Source organism: Fopius arisanus, unplaced genomic scaffold (genome assembly GCF_000806365.1).
Source record: "Fopius arisanus strain USDA-PBARC FA_bdor unplaced genomic scaffold, ASM80636v1 scaffold00328, whole genome shotgun sequence".
Taxonomy (NCBI): Eukaryota; Metazoa; Arthropoda; class Insecta; order Hymenoptera; family Braconidae; genus Fopius; species Fopius arisanus.
Genome location: NW_011888067.1, coordinates 2,228 through 18,385, shown reverse-complemented (window position 1 = coordinate 18,385; position 16,158 = coordinate 2,228). Strand labels below are relative to the sequence as shown.

Sequence of the window (16,158 nt, the reverse complement as noted above, 5' to 3'; positions counted from 1 at the left end):
ACGTTGCCGAGCAAAAGAATTGGAAGCAAAAAAATGGGGCTATTGGATCCAGAGCACTTGCCTTTGGTTACTGACATGGGGTGAATTATTTGTAACATGTGTGTGTCTGTGGCTCCACTCTCCCCCTTACAACTCACATAGAATCGATGCTTGCCGACACAGTTTCGATGATAATTCAGCGTTTATATGTGCAACGATCGTGTTTGATATGTCGCGAAATGATTGCAAAGACACTACCGTTGACCTTGCCCTCGCAACCCATCATCTCATATCAACTCATAACAACTAATTCCTCACATTTTCTTTCCCCATATTTGTATCTTTACCATTGTCTCTTCATTAACATAATGCAACAGCCAAACTATTTGGAATTATTTATTCTACATATTTTTCAAGGGACTCTCCCCCAATCAACTCAATTGAATTTTATCGCTTTCAGCACACAATTTCAATTTATCACATTTGAATGAGAGTATTTCAATGAAAACGTTATTCGAATGAATGCTGACAAACGCACAGAAAGCCATTTAATTAGATAGCATTATAATTGTCGATAACGTCGCCAACTTTACAAATTTGTACTGTCAATGAATTTGACAATGTCTGTGATGACTTGCATCTGGAAATTGAGCCTTAAGCTACTCTCGAGAACAAAGGGCAGGGGGAGAGTTAATAGGTCAATGCTTTGAATTAACTTTTATATTATTAAATTGATAAAGATGATTTTTGGGGAACAATGGCGTTATTAGGGGATAATGGTTGAAAAATGGGTCATGTGTGGAACACTGATGTCCACTGGTGTATACGTCAACAACGGAGAGCACCACCCTAATAGAGGAACGCCCAAATCACACTCAATATTATCTAATTTGTGAGATAATGAGAAAAAAAGGCTAATATAAAATAAATCAACAACTCACATTTTTCCCTGGTCAGCCATTGAGTGTGAGTGTCACTTGGAATTTTCTCTCCACCTCCACCGCCACTTTTGCAATTGTTTTTCTCCTCAAACGGATCAAACGATCCTCCTCTCTTGTAAAGAAATCCACCGATCCACCAATGCACAACACTTACTTACTGCCGTAAAGAGATTATTTATACGATATATAAGTGGGAATCATTGGATATTTAAAACGTCACGCTGGAGCCTCGAAACATTGGTGTGGAAAACCCGAGCCGGCGCACACACACTCGATACAGGTGACATCAAACAACATCGCGTGCGCGCGCCAATTCTATCCCATATACACCGTGCAAATTATAGAAAAACCGATCAGGCATCAATTCGGCCAATTATCAACAAGAAATTTTGTCATTCTGCCGATGTTTGAATCACTGTCTCTTTCAAGTTCTATTAAATTCGGGAAGGCGCAATCCCGAGATGCCACTTGTCATTTGCCACTTGTCATTTGCCACTTGCCATTTGCCACAATCGTAAGGGAGAGATATAATCGTTTAGACGATTAATGCGCGCCTCATGCCATTGATTTGCTCCTTTTTTATTCCCTTTTTCTTTTGGCAATTCAATGGCTAAAAATCCCAACAACTATCATCGATTGTCAGCCAAGTCCACCACGTCCAGCAACAGCACCACCGACGCCACCACCATACTCACATTCACTCACTATTCGCACACGCATCACTACAAGCATCCTTAGTTATCTCATTTTTCCCACTGCTTTCTGACATCTCGCGACATCTCGCGACATCTCGCAGTGAGACTATCAAAACTATTGCGGTGGACGTAGATATTTTTTGGTGAGAAAATAGAGAACATCACGAGAGAAACCATAGAGGCCCCAATCAATTCGAATTAGTTGCGGTGTTTAATAAATTTTCAAGTAAATAATAATAATAAAAAATTAAAAAAAATGAGAAATTAATATAAGGGATTATTATTGAGGGTGAGGAACTATGACAAATCCATGGAGCCTTTTTAAGTGTTGCACATTGAAATGTCTAACCTCTTTGCCCTCGGGAGTGTTTTATGAGTCTTTTCGCAGTTACTCGTTTAAAGCAGTCTTCAACATGTACGAGGCATATTTAAGGCATACTCAAGGCCACGATACCTTCAACTTTACCTTTAGGTCAGGCTTGGCAAGTAATCATTTATTTTGTACTATGATTATGCTGGGTATGATGATTGATAATATTGCTACAGGTATGTCGAGGCAGAGTTAAAATTCGATAGAGAGTTTAATTTGTCGAGAAAAGTGAGCGAGAGTGTGGATAGCTTTCTGAGGAGGGTGGACCTTAACATGTGCAAAGTCCTCGACAAGAGGAGGAGGAAGCTCAAGAGGCGTAGAGGAGAGCCGGAGAGTATTGAGCACAGGGACAACGTGGGGGAGGGTAACATTGTGATGCTCAAGGGAGGTAAAAGAGTAGAGGCGGATTTGCCCTTTGCGAGACTCATCGAGGATCCTCGAGATCTCTTGCTCGTTGTCTTTCACGAGAAATACGTCATTAAATTTAACGCCCCTTGGATCACAGAGCTTCAACTCCCTGGGTGCATTCTCGCAGGCTTTCCCCTCTATCCAAGCGCGTTCGAGGCCTTATACACCGACAAGTCCACCTCTAAGTTCAAGTGGTTTAAAAATGGAAGTAGCAACAAGGATAATTCCAAGGGGGAGGACAACTGGGAGAGCATTGGAGAGGGCTTTCTCTATGTTCCCCAGGTTGAGGACATTGGTTGTAGGATCAAATTATCATGTCTTCCTACTAGTGCAAATCAAGAGGGACCTGAAGTACAAGTGGAGGGGAAGAGTGTTGTAGAGGCCGGGCCTGGCGTCTGCCCTTTTGAAATTAGACAAAAATTTACCACCACTAGATTGACTGGAATATCACATTTCAGGATAACCTCGTATAATATATTAGCAGACACCTATGCAAACTCTGATTACTCAAGACAATATTTATTCCCGTACTGTCCATCCTATGCTCTAGCTATGGATTATCGAAAGCTGTTGATTGTTAAAGAGTTAATAGGGTACAATTCAGACATTCTTTGTCTGCAAGAAGTTGATAAAAAAGTGTACGAGTGTGATTTGATGCCTGCCCTTTCCTCTCTCAACTATAGCGGTACTTTTACCACCAAAGGAGATACAAGGGAGGGTCTAGCAGTGTTCTACGATCAAAATCGTTTCCAAATGCTTGATAAAAAGTGCATCGTTATGGGCAAGAATATTGAAGTGAATCAAGCTTTTAGTAGGATTTGGGATAAGATACATAATGAGAAAGCGAGACAATGCTTTTTGGAACGAAACACTTCGTTGCTCATTGTTACATTACAATCTAGGAATAATCCATCGGAGATTTTAATCATAGGGAACACCCACTTGTACTTCCATCCTGATGCTGATCATATAAGACTGTTGCAGAGCTACTTCGCCTTGACTCAATGCCAAAGTATTGTTGAATATAATAACAAAATTCATTCAGGTAAACGTGTTTCATTAATACTGAGTGGAGATTTCAACAGCACTCCTGCCGATGGAATTTATGAGCTTGTGACGAAAAAGCATATTGGTGGAGATCACGTCAATTGGAAATCAAATCCCGAGCAGATAATCGAGAATATTCCCCTCTCTCACACCCTATCATTAGCAAGTGCCTGCGGCACCCCAGACTATACTAATTTCACCGTTGATTTTGCTGACTGTCTCGATTATATTTTCTACCAGACGAATAATCTACAAGTGACTCAGGTCGTTCCAATGCCCAGCAAAGAAGAACTATCATTACACAAAGCAATTCCCTCTATTGTTTTTCCCAGTGATCACGTAGCTATCTGTGCTGACCTCACCTGGATTCAATAATTAATTTTTTTATTTATATTTGGTGGAAAGAAATAAAATATTTCTTACTAGAATTTTTACCTTTTCTTCCAATTCAATCTATACCATAAAATGAAAATAATTTTCTTTTTCTTTAATAAATTTATCTCCGCCCACAAATTATGGCATTTTTTTTTTATTTATTATCATTATTATAACATTTTTCATACAACAATGCATTATTAGTACTGGTGTATGTAGTTTCAATTAATAGCCAAAGATAGTAACGTCAATTTTTGGTTTTATCGACTGTATGCGGTTGTACGTAAGCTCTACAGGGATATGTCCAGAATCCTCGACTTCAAATTCCAAGTGTTCATCTTGCTCCAGTTGGTGTTTTTCGGGCTTGTTTTCGGATTCATTCTCGGATTGTGGTTTTGGTTCGGGCAATTCGGGCTGAGGATGATGATTTTGTGGTTGTTCCGGTTCTGGTTGTGGGTCCTTCGGGTAGTTTGGGGATTTTGGTTTTTGTTTAACAGGAGGTTCAGGCTCATCAGGTTCATGGGGATTTTCAGGTTGTGGCTCTTTGGGGTGGCTAGGGGGTATGGGTTTATGCTTGACAGGAAGTTCAGGGTGGTCAGGGTATTGTGGCTCAGTAGTTGGCTCTTCAGGATGTTTTGGATATTTAGGTTTAGGTTTGGATTTTTCTGGTGGCTCCGGTGGTTTGGGTTCTTTAGGGTGCTTAGGTGGTTCCGGCTTATGTTTCACCGGGGTTTCGGGTACCGGTTCTTCAGGATATTCTGGCACAGGTTCCTGGGGATGATCCGGCTGTTTAGGCGGAGGCTGCTCTGGTGGTTGTGGTGTGTTTGTCGGTTCAAGCCACCACGATTTTTCATTATCATTCCAGTGTGGAGTTTTATAAATTTTTTCTTAAATAACAAAACATTTAATCAACAATTATAATAATTGAGATGGAATTTTAACTCGAAATATTTACCATCACATTCAGGCACATTGTATGGCCAATCACAGACTCGTAGGTGAGGATTGAATGCGGTTCCTGGGCCACAGTTTATGATGAATGTCCTTCCGTTATGGCACTGAATGAACTTGGAACAGTCATTTGGAAATTCTAAGAGTCCACTGAAGTGGTAAATACATCCTGGGTAGTACTGCAATTTACACATGAGAGTAATCCAACTTTTTTTTATTCACAACAACATACATTGATTTAAGCGATTGATTATTTTTTTCTTTTAATTAATATACCTGTCAAGTGTTTGGAGATAGATGAGTAGTATTCAACATTTTTACTAATAATCCATTCAACGGGCATAAGCATTGAAGAACTTTTTTCAAAGCTCACTAAATTTACGATAAAAACATGATTTGATATTTTTCATCGAAAATCAATAATAGCTAATAGGAGCTAAAATCCATGGATTTGAGTTTAAAGATTTACTCACCGCAATTGTCCCCTGCAAACAAATTGCTACCAGAATAAAAAAAAAATAACTGCTAATCCTCTTCATTTCATTCGTAGCGAGCTTGGAGGTGACTACGAAACTCTCACGTCACCTTTCTGTTTTTATCTGACACAGTACTTCCATATCAAGTAAATAATAGCTGGCAATGAATGCCCAATTACAAATTGCGTTGACATTTAATCAATGCCAATACAACGAAATCCCAATCGATAGTGCATTCTCCAGTGGACTGCATTAAATTTATAATAAATTGGCGCAATTGACCGATAAATTTTAATAATATTAAATTCATTGATAATTAAAATTTTCTTTTTCCATATTTAAATAGAGTGAGTTGCAGTATAAATTACAATGGATTCATTGTTACGGATTCATTATCGTTATCACATAATAATTCCTTAAAAATTTTAATATCATAATTCTAATTAATTCATCGGGTTATTAATTAATTGTCGAGATATTGGACAATTTCAGAGACGCACAGCGCAGATTCATCTCTGCAAAAGTGTTCTTAATTACGAAAAAGGTGTGCTCATGGTTTCCGTAGGCTTAAAAATGCGATCAGCAAGGTGAGTCATTCACGCTAATTCTATCATTATTCTAGTAATCATCATCATTTAATTTATTGCTTTATTTGTTGATTTTTTTTTTTTTTTTTTTATTTAAATTGTTCGGCTTGCAGGAAAAGTCATTGTACATTCGTGAAAATTTTACTAAGAATTTTATGAGTCATTGGTTTAATAACACATTTTTTTTTTAAGAGAAAAGGAGTAACAAGAAAATGGTAATAACGAACGAGAGCAGAACCAAAAGGGAAAAAAGTTAGAGTATAGTAGTAAGGAGTTGAGCGACGGGTTGTTTGGTTTTTCGTACAAGGTGACAATAAAATAGGCGCATGCGTATGGTTCCCCTTGCCTTATGTTGACACTTGAAACACAACATACGACATAACAAGCTCCAAACGCTCCAAAATTGATGCACAAGTGTACAGCACAACGTCAGTATATATACATACTGTGGTATGCACTAGCCTATGTATGTGTAGCTGCGGTGGTGATGGAATGGTGGCAAATGGTATATCTTTTTTTTTTTATTAAATTTTGAGGTTAAAATCGTTCAATCATTTTTGCTGCAAAATCATAAAGATATTTTTATTATATATTATTTGAAGATCGAAGGGCAAGGATGAAGTTTCGAAATATGAAGAAGGTGAAAAAACGGGCGATTCAGACGACTCGTAAGGAGAAACGCAGAGAGAAACGCCAGGAGAAGAAGTTGCATCGGGCGCAGTACCACAGCCAGAAAAAACCTATTCCAGGGCAATTCGTCAGAAGTCCTGGACTTGTAACAAAACATATTTGTCAACTTGAACCTCTCAAGTATAATCAAGATAATGTCAGGGCGATCAATGACCAGGAGAGAAAGAGAGTCGAGCAACTTAAGGCCAAGAAGAGGAAAAACCAGTTGCTGAGGGACAACGAACACGAGGATCGGCTGATTCACCAAATGGAAAAGAAGCTCAAGCTCAATAAACGCAAGAGCAAGACAACACCCAAGTCCTTTACTGTCGATGGATTAGATTATTTACTTGATTTTTGCAACGATGAGAATAGACAGTCAGCTGTGGAGAAACAGATATTGGAGGATGCTAGTGATAACTTTGAGGAGGACTTGGCCATGGTGATAAAAAACAAAGGAGAGCGCTTTGAAATATCCTCTGAAGACGATGATGATTCGTGTTCATCAGGTGATTACTCTGACCCAAATGATGAGGAGGAAGAGGTGGAAAAAATGCATTCAAAAACATTTTCAAAATTTCAAGAAATTGGTGAAGAAGACGAAAAAGTGCCGAACGCCTCTCCGAACGCCCCCGGAGAGGGCCCATCCCCTGAAGATGATGACATCTGGGAGGACATTTACGGACGGAAACGGGACAGATCTGGCCAGGTGGTCCTCACGAACACAAGGTATATTCCTCCAGCGGCCCGTCAATATCAGGAGGTATCCCTCCAAGAGAAGGTGAAGATTCAACGCCTCGAGAAACAGCTCAAGGGCCTGATAAATCGGCTAGCAGAAAATAATTTGCAGACTGTTGCCAATGGAATTGAGCAACTCTATATGTCCAACAGCAGGAACAACATGAACCAACTGCTCTTTAAGCTCATGACTGAGTCCATAGTATCTCCAGTGACGACTCCAGACCGTCTAGTCGCAGAGCACATGATGCTTGTGGCTATTCTTCATGCCAATGTGGGGACAGAGGTTGGAGGCCACTTTATCCTCTCCCTCGTCAAAAAGTTTGAGGAGATGCGCCAAGATAAGGGTGAAATAACATTGAGCGAGGGCAGCCAGCAGGTGGAGAACAAGCAAATGGATAATCTCCTCATGATGATTTGTCATTTGTACAATTTTAAATTGTTTGCCGGAATACTTTTGTATGAAATACTTGACAAATTGGTTGAGAGATTTGGCGAGAAGGAGATTGAACTTATTCTTGGAGTTTTGAAAACTGTAGGGTTCGCCCTGAGGAAGGAGAATCCTCTGTCTCTCAAGGAACTCATTATCAAATTACAGATGAAGGCTGCTGGATCTCAGGGATTTAGGGTGTCATCGAGGGTTCAGTTCATGCTGGATATTATCATGGCTATTAAAAATAATAATATGAGTAAAATTCCTCAGTACGATCCCTCTCATGTGGAGCACCTAAAGAAACTTCTGAGGACATTTTTGCGAAAAGGGAGTGTTATTACTCAGTTCAATATCTCTTTGGATGATCTTCTCAAGGTCGATGAAAGGGGTAAGTGGTGGATCATTGGCTCTGCGTGGGGTGGAAATACAGAGTCAAGAGTGAAAGATGAGGTCAACTCGGAACAGGTAATATACAATCAGCGGATTCTGGATCTTGCTAAGAAACAGAGAATGAACACTGATGTCAGGAAGAATATCTTTTGTATTTTAATGACGGCTGAGGATTTTATGGATGCTTTCGAAAAGATTCAGCATCTAGGGCTCAAGGATCAGCAAGCTAGGGAGATTATTTACATTCTGGTCGACTGTTGTCTTCAGGAGAAGATGTTCAATCCCTATTATGCAGTTTTGGCGCAAAAGTTTTGTGATTTTGATAGGAGAAATCAGGTAACAGCTCAAAAATTGTGAAATTCTACTTGTCTTATTTCTCCACTTCCCTCCTATATTTCATTGACTTTTTATTTTCAATTATATATAGATATATATATATATTTCTTTTTTTTCCACAGATGACTTTACAATATTTAATCTGGGACAAATTAAAGGCTTTGGAGGGTTACTCCAACATACAACTGAGAAATTTTGCTAAATTTCTCAGTCACTTGTTTCTAGAAAAAGGCCTGCCGCTGTCTGTGCTCAAAGTCGTAGAGTTTGGTCAACTCGACAAACCGACAATGAGACTCTTAAGGCAAATCATGCTTAATTTGCTTATGTCTGATAATACAGAGAAATGCCTGGAGGCTTTTCAACGAATCTCTGCTTCTTCACAACTGCAGATTTTCAGAGAGGGACTTGGACTTTTTATCAGTCATTTTTTACTGAAAAATGCTGATGTAAAGGCCCTCTCGGAGAAACAATTGCAGATGCTAAGGGAGAGAGTTGGATTGGTAGATAGGATTCTTCAAACTCGTGCTATGAGAACGATTTTGTAATTCGGTAACAGTAAATCTTTCCCAACCACCACTGAGCAAATTTAATGTGTAATATATATATTATATTCTATTTTTTATTTTAAATCGCATTCTGCTCTGAAATGCAGTTTATTAAATTGACCATTGATTTCACATTTATTCTTATCAAAATAAGATTTATATCTTATGCAAAAACAACAGTAGACGTCAACACATTTCCATCAAACCGGATCCATGAACGCAATCAGGTTCTACTCATACCCACACTTAACGGATTTCTCTCATTCTTCAAAAAAGTATCTCATAAATTCTTCTAAAAGGCGGAATATTTTAACAAATATGCATCAAACTAAGAATTTTAATATCCAAATTTTTTTATGCAAGTAATATATTTGCTCTCGTATTTGGGATCCAGCTGGCCTGAGCATCCGTATCCTCCGAAACGATGGATGCGGACAAAGTCATCGCAATTTATCACCCCATCGCTGTTGCAATCCTGTAATGAAAGAGAAAAAAAAAAATTAAAAAAAGAAAATAGATTGGATTCATTGATATGTTCACCTTAATAATATATATGAAATAATAAATGTCTATCGGAATAAATTACTTGGGCGTATTGGTTCATGTAGCCTTGAACAGCTTTAGCACCGCAGAATGGATCGTTGACACATCGAGTCCAAGCTATACGACAAAGAGAAACAATGATGATTAATTGATGATTAGTCATCATTAATTAAAAACTGAAAAGTAATTTGGGAGACACACCTCCAGGTGCACTGGTGGACTCTTCATTGAGGGTGGGTTTGCCAGAGTCAAGCCAGTAAGCCAGGGTTATACGAAAAGGGCCGCAGACATCCCCAGAGCATCCTGAGCTCATGTCACAGCCAGAAGCTGCCTCACATATACACCCCATACATGTTCGACTCATTTGTTGACTCGCTGGGGGAGCTGCTGATTTACCAGAAGACGGTGCATTCTCACCTTAGAAGAAGAAAAAAAAAAAAAAATCAACACAAACATCAAATAAATAAAAGTCAATTACTTGCGACGGCCCAATCATCAGTCTCAAAATGTTTCCTTTCCACGAAATAACGTTTAATTATGGAATTGCCATTGGATTTTTTTCCTCATTTTCAATTCTTTTATAACTCGATTCGCTGATCGTCGAAAAAGGAAAAAAATGCTAGTCGCTTTCAAATTAATTGGCATTGCACCACCTATTACGATCCTATTCTTTCTATTTCCTATATTCTCACCAGTTGAAATTAAAAAATGCGCGAGTCTAGAATAATAATTACCCTTTTATTTCATTTGGAGGTAAATACCATTAATTCACTAACGGGGATGGAAGACTCTGTGGAATAAAATCCTCTTGCTTTTGGAACCGGATCTCTACAACCCCCATCATTTCAATTCTTTTCCTTTGTTCAATGACAGGGTCAAGGTGTACGCGGCATGACGTAGGTTTTACGCCCACTCACATTCCGCCGTTGTTTTTTAAAATTTACTAATAAAGAACAATAGCTAAATTTCCATTGAATCCTACATATCTTTAACAACAAGTAACATTTTCACAAAAAATTTGCGATTTCTTCAATTGGGAATGCATTATCATTTTTTTGTCATTTTTTGTTTTTTAATGTATTACTAACATGGTCATGAAAAAAACTTACCTAAACAGGATGACACCAGAATAATAGCGCAGATAATAATTCTAGTAGTCATAATTGGCTTTTTATTCAAATTTCTTCACTTTAAAAAAGGTGAGAGAAAAATATACTGAAATCACTAGTGCTAGAAAATTGCAACTATTCACCGGTTCGGAGTGGATCTCGTCTTATATACTGATGTCCCTGAATGATGACGAGTCGTTGGTCCAGTCGGTGGGAGAATCAAGAGACAGGGATTTGGGTAGGAGAAACAAGTGGACATGAAAACAAAAAAACAAAAATTACTTTGTGTCCGCCCTAATGAAATGAATAAAATCGCCAATTTCTTGCTGGTATATTTCCCCTTATCGACAGCTCTCAACGTTAATAATAAGCTTGAATAAACCGGATATGTATCATCGACAATTGGGATATTTTGTTTGGCAGATGAGTAATTTTTCTGAAAAACTGCGGATAAATATGAGTAAAAACCCGAGATTATATAATGATAATAAAATAGTCATTTTGTGCATGTGAATGATTATAATTATTGTTACTAACTATAGATAGACTTTTTCATGTTGAAAAATTGAATTTAAATACTTAATATTATTTTATTTTATATAATTTTATTATAAACCATTGGTGAAATTGTAAGTCACTTGAATTAATTGGCATAATTAATTTAATAATGTATTATTTCATTGTTTATTGTCGACAAGTGATACTTCAAGGCTAATTTAAATAATTGAAGCAGATATTACAAACAATTAATATGCCTTTATTCGAGAGTAAAAGATGAAAGTAGTTTATTTAGATTTTATTGAATGCAGCAATGTCCGCAGATTGTACGTGTTCCTCGAAGTCCTGGATTTTTTCGACGAGCTCATCGACAGATACCTTGTCATCCTCAACGACACAAACTATCTGGAGCTTCTTGATTCCATAGCCCACTGGCACCAATTTTGCTGCAATTAATAAAAATTTTTCAATATTACCATCTTAAATGGTGATTTCGTTGCTGTTTATCTTGAGGTAAACAAATGCTCTGCTCATAAAATCATAAAAGACTTACAAACTCCCCAGACAAGACCATCCATTTCAATTGATCTAACAGCTTTCTCCATGGCTTTAAGGTCTGTTTCATCATCCCAAGGTTTGACATCAATGATGATGCTGGACTTGGCGATAAGAGCGGGCTTCTTGGCTTTCTTCTCGGCGTAAGCCTTGAGTCTCTCTTCTCTAATTCTCTCGGCCTCTGCATCCTCCTCCTCATCAGAGCCGAAGAGATCAACCTCATCGTCATCGTCGTCTTTCTCAGCGGATTTGGCAGCTGGTGCACCTGGTGCACCTCCACCGAGAACAGATGGGGCCTTTTTTTCACCCGGAAGTTTCTTCAACTCGTGGGACTTGATGTGATTGTACCATCTGAGAACGTGGGGATTCGCTGGGCTTGGTGTCTTTCCAAGAGCCTCGTACACAGCTACATCGGCCTGAGTTGCCTGATATCTGCATTAATAACCAACTTTACCTCATGTTATCACTTCGTTGCTGAGTTCATTAACTAATTGTTTACTAATTGTTGGTGATAAAATAGAAAAGACCCGGTGAATGGCATGTGAATAAAAATTTTGAAATAGAAATAAAATGACGACAGCACGACAGCACGACAGCACGACAGCACGACAGCACGTGTATGCAATGGGGATCATTGAGCTTGAATGGTGATGATTACCAAGAATGACTTACCCTTCAATGTAGCTCCGGTCAGCGAGATAAGTGTCGAGGTCCTTGAGACCTTTGGGGGTTTTCAAGTCGTCGATGGCCATTGCAATGTGATCTTTTGCTTGAATAAAAACAAATTGTCGAGACTGCACCTCTCTCCTTCACTCGAAAGAAATCGGAAAAGGGACAACCAGGGGCAACAACAACATAGACGGTGTGATGTTATTCCGGTTTCATCCATCTGGTGGTCAGAAGCGACATTAGACCAGAGACAACCAAGAAATGACAAATCCCCTCTAGTCAATTGGTGTGAACTATGATTAACTCTCTAAACTCTAACAACGACACAGTGCCTAACCTGAAAAAACATTTTCAAGCTAATGAATGGTAGCACAATAGAACATAAGAAAAATTAATTAATTAATAAAGGCATATACGTCTTAGGAAAAATCTTGACCGTCTTGACGTCAACGATGGCAGCTTTAATGAAAAAACGAGTTTTGGCTGAATTCAGTCAAAACCAGGTACTTGGAACAATTTTTCAATTCTTTCGTCGGGAATTATTTAGAATTCTCTTTATATTTTAATATTTAATATTTTCTTAAAAAATATTAAATAGCCGGTGAATAAAATAAATGGCAAGTACTAAATGATAAATTAATTGTATTGTGTAGACGACAAGTCTGGAACCTCCTTTGAAGCGGTTGCGGACACTGCGCCTTTCCTCGAAACCCTCGAGTTCTGATGGAAGTTCAGCCCTGGCGTATGTCGAATGCTTGGAAAAATGCAAAGGAGGTAACGATGCCCTACAACTACTCGTTCGGCTCTCGGATACGCTCTCAGGAATGTCTTCGGAGGACGTACCATTAACAGTGAGAAAACTTATCGAAAGGTTTCACCTGGAGATAGAGGCGCCAGTGCGTGCAAAGATCCTGTGGGTACTGGCAGAGCTTGGCCAGGTGACTACTGAGCCGTTGGAAAAGACGAGTATAATCGCAGAGATATGTCGATTACTACGCTCAGAGGAGTCCCACAGAGTAAAGAGCCAGGGCCTCTCAACTCTTTTCAAGTTGGGAGAGTTTAACAGAATTGAGGTACTTAAGGCGGCGAGGGAGCATCTGCACGACACGTGGCACGGGGTCCAGACTCGATGCCTAACCATTATTGGGAGATTTCTCATGCCAACGTCGTCAGACGACACTTTGACATTGGTGGGAAATTATGCGAGATCCCAGGATCCGAGGGTGCGAGCTGCAGCTTTCGAGACCACCGCTGAGATACACACTCAACGAAACTGCAAACTACCCCCGAGTTTTTTCACTGAAGTGTGCAATGCCCTTCGAGATGATTATGAGATCGTGAGGAGAGCAGTCCTCAAACTCATTTGGATTCTGGGCAATGAGTATCCGGAGCACATAATCATTGGTCAGGATGGTGAGGACATTAGAATGATTGACTGCGCATTTTCAAAGGTCTGCGAGCTCATGGGAGACCTTTCACCCAGGGTGAGGGCTTCTGCTATGTCACTGATGGGCTCGATGAAGGGTGTTACCCAGAGATATATTGAACAAGCTCTCGATAAAAAGCAGAAACGAGTGGAGGACGAGGGCTTGGAAATGGAGGAGCGAAGTGCAGCCTGTGGGGCCTTCATTCACGGTCTTGAGGATGAATTTCTCGAAGTGAGGACCGCGGCGGTTGAAGCTCTTTGCACTCTCTCCCTCGAGCAGCCAGGCATCTCCAGGATCACTCTAGATTTCATGGTGGACATGTTCAACGATGAGATTCAAGATGTGAGAATTAGAGCGATTGAGTCCCTTAGAAAGATGTCAGCTAATGTGACTCTCCAGGAGGACCAGCTCGAGACAATTCTCTGCGCGTTGGAGGATTTTTCAGACGAAGTGAGAGAGGGATTACACGCGACCTTGGCTGCCAGTAGACTGGCTACCAGAAATTGCCTTCACATGTGTGTCAATCGACTGGTGGATAATCTGACGAGATATCCACAGGACAAGGACAGTATCAGAAGTTGCCTGGCAGCTCTGGGTGCCTCTCATCCCTATCTCACTCTTCCCCTTGTCCCCCAGCTGTTAGGGAGACATCCTTTTTTCGATACCCCAGAGCCAGACGTTGATGAACCGTCTTACGCTAGTCTTTTGGTGTTAATTTTTAACGCTGCATTGCACTGTCCCAGTATGCATGCACTCTTCTCTGAGCATGCTGCCAAGCATTATCATTATTTGAGGGACACGATGCCACACTTGGTCCCCAGACTGAGACCCGCTCTGGTAAATGCACCTGTAGTCAGTAGCCATGAGAAAGTGGTGGTGGATGAGGGTGCGAAGGACAGGGAGAGAAGGGGTAGAGATTTCTTCGAGAGAATGGCCAATGGAGTGGAGAATGCACGGCCCGGTGGCAGGGTTTATATCCAGCTGCTAGAGGCTGCTGCTCTCGATTTAGATAGACTCGCTGAAATGGATAGCACAATGGAAGGGGCCGCCCACTTCACCTCCTTGTATATTCGATCCCTATTGCTTCTACAGACTGTTGTCAGAGAGACTGCCGCTGAGGCACCTGGAGATATCAGCGCTACGGGTCTTGCATCCTCTAGCAGCAATATTGCTACTCTTCTAAAATACACTCAACAATTGCAAAGGCTCTTCACAGGTCTTGAGGAAGCTGATGTCGCTCTGGCCACTGATGTCTGGTTAAAGGCCCTCGCTGTTGAACTAATTAGAGTAACCAAGAGGGCAACAGGTAGTGCTTTACCACTTGCCAAACATTTTCTCTCCGAGGCTGATGGTCTACCCCAGGATACTTCAAGGCTACCACCCTTCTCTAGGCAATTGGTCATGGAGATACCATCATTGGGTGAGGCCAAGCCTGGCAGTCTTTCCAGATTGTTGCTCCCTCTGTTAACGGGGCCTCTACGTAGAGGGGACGAGAGGCTGCCTAGGCCCTCAGCGAGGACTAGACTCTGTCGAGCTCTCATTGAGGAACCCAGGGGTGACGCCGATGCTGCTCTTAAATTCACTGGGGGACTGCTCCTGGGAATTCCTCTCACTGCCAAAATCATAAATCTCAAAGATCCCAGCGCGATTAGAATCAAACTCAGGCATCCCGATCAACAGGTCCAGCTGCTTCTCCCTTGTAAGGCCGATCTTAAGCCTCAAAATGCCGCTCAGGGCCGTGATTACAGACTCAGGACCACTGTTTTATTGTCTCATCAGGTCTGGATGGAGGCGTGCAATGTCGAAATTTCTATAGCCCTTGCTGCACCATCAACATTCGCCTGTACTCATTCACCTAATGACGATCCTTGTATTCTTGAACTTTGTAAACCCACCAAGGTGGCTATTGCTCCTAAGCCTGTTAAGAGGGCTATTTAAATGAGATTGCATTAATAACATTGGGGTAATGTGATCGTTTGTATTGATTGATTTTTACCTTTCGATTTTATTTATTTTTAAAAAATAATTGGAATAAACATGAGAATTATTCTTTGTACAGATTGTTTGTTAATATGAAAATATTATTTATCCTTCAATAATAATTTTGTCTATTTTTCTTTCAGTAGGAAATGATTACATAATATTACTTTTGATGCTATCAGCAGGAGCAATGTACGCGAGGCGGGGATGGATGCAACTCAACACAGTCAACTGACCACACGGCAATTGGCCACAGGTTTTTAAATATCGTCAACTGGCCACAACAGTGAATTGTAGATGGTGAGGCGTTTGACCAAATGGCACTTGGAAAATTTCCAATAAAAATTCACCATTCACGCAACAATGAAAATTCTAGGAAAAGGTGAAGGGATTTGAGTTACGGGGCCCGCCGCGATTCATAATAAGCGTGAGTTAGC

At 40.2% G+C, this 16,158-nt stretch overlaps 6 protein-coding genes across 8 annotated transcripts; 3 read left to right on the top strand and 3 right to left on the bottom strand.

The window, feature by feature from the left end:
* The first annotated feature begins 1,762 nt into the window (after positions 1–1,762).
* LOC105272840 (2',5'-phosphodiesterase 12) lies at positions 1,763–3,868 on the top strand. Of its 2 annotated transcripts, none has more exons than XM_011315070.1 (2): positions 1,763–2,097; positions 2,162–3,868. In XM_011315070.1, exon 2 carries the CDS (start codon positions 2,259–2,261, stop codon positions 3,813–3,815), a length of 1,557 nt encoding a protein of 518 aa, XP_011313372.1. In that variant the 5' UTR covers positions 1,763–2,097; positions 2,162–2,258; the 3' UTR covers positions 3,816–3,868. The 2 variants fall into 2 exon arrangements, with proteins under 2 accessions (XP_011313372.1, XP_011313371.1); XM_011315069.1 differs by having other exon boundaries at positions 1,764–2,087.
* A 152-nt stretch (positions 3,869–4,020) lies between these two features.
* LOC105272839 (pollen-specific leucine-rich repeat extensin-like protein 1) lies at positions 4,021–5,384 on the bottom strand. The gene is made up of 3 exons (XM_011315068.1): positions 5,240–5,384; positions 4,771–4,945; positions 4,021–4,702 (listed from the first exon to the last, which is right to left on the bottom strand). The coding sequence occupies exons 1-3, from the start codon at positions 5,303–5,305 to the stop codon at positions 4,041–4,043; spliced, it is 903 nt and encodes a 300-aa protein (XP_011313370.1). The 5' UTR covers positions 5,306–5,384; the 3' UTR covers positions 4,021–4,040.
* A 632-nt stretch (positions 5,385–6,016) lies between these two features.
* On the top strand, positions 6,017–9,251 carry LOC105272837 (nucleolar MIF4G domain-containing protein 1). Of its 2 annotated transcripts, XM_011315065.1 has the most exons (4): positions 6,017–6,334; positions 6,432–7,007; positions 7,083–8,395; positions 8,518–9,251. In XM_011315065.1, exons 1-4 carry the CDS (start codon positions 6,298–6,300, stop codon positions 8,938–8,940), a joined length of 2,349 nt encoding a protein of 782 aa, XP_011313367.1. In that variant the 5' UTR covers positions 6,017–6,297; the 3' UTR covers positions 8,941–9,251. The 2 variants fall into 2 exon arrangements, with proteins under 2 accessions (XP_011313367.1, XP_011313366.1); XM_011315064.1 differs by having other exon boundaries at positions 6,018–6,334; positions 6,432–8,395.
* Positions 8,997–10,772, bottom strand: LOC105272838 (lysozyme). Its single transcript, XM_011315066.1, has 4 exons — positions 10,593–10,772; positions 9,685–9,900; positions 9,527–9,600; positions 8,997–9,415 (listed from the first exon to the last, which is right to left on the bottom strand). The coding sequence occupies exons 1-4, from the start codon at positions 10,642–10,644 to the stop codon at positions 9,278–9,280; spliced, it is 480 nt and encodes a 159-aa protein (XP_011313368.1). The 5' UTR covers positions 10,645–10,772; the 3' UTR covers positions 8,997–9,277.
* Positions 10,773–11,248: 476 nt separating this feature from the next.
* eEF1beta (elongation factor 1-beta) lies at positions 11,249–12,492 on the bottom strand. Its single transcript, XM_011315062.1, has 3 exons — positions 12,318–12,492; positions 11,644–12,077; positions 11,249–11,536 (listed from the first exon to the last, which is right to left on the bottom strand). Exons 1-3 carry the CDS (start codon positions 12,395–12,397, stop codon positions 11,382–11,384), a joined length of 669 nt encoding a protein of 222 aa, XP_011313364.1. The 5' UTR covers positions 12,398–12,492; the 3' UTR covers positions 11,249–11,381.
* A 90-nt stretch (positions 12,493–12,582) lies between these two features.
* Positions 12,583–15,797, top strand: IntS4 (integrator complex subunit 4). Its single transcript, XM_011315061.1, has 2 exons — positions 12,583–12,817; positions 12,968–15,797. Exons 1-2 carry the CDS (start codon positions 12,767–12,769, stop codon positions 15,677–15,679), a joined length of 2,763 nt encoding a protein of 920 aa, XP_011313363.1. The 5' UTR covers positions 12,583–12,766; the 3' UTR covers positions 15,680–15,797.
* The last annotated feature ends 361 nt before the right edge of the window (positions 15,798–16,158 follow it).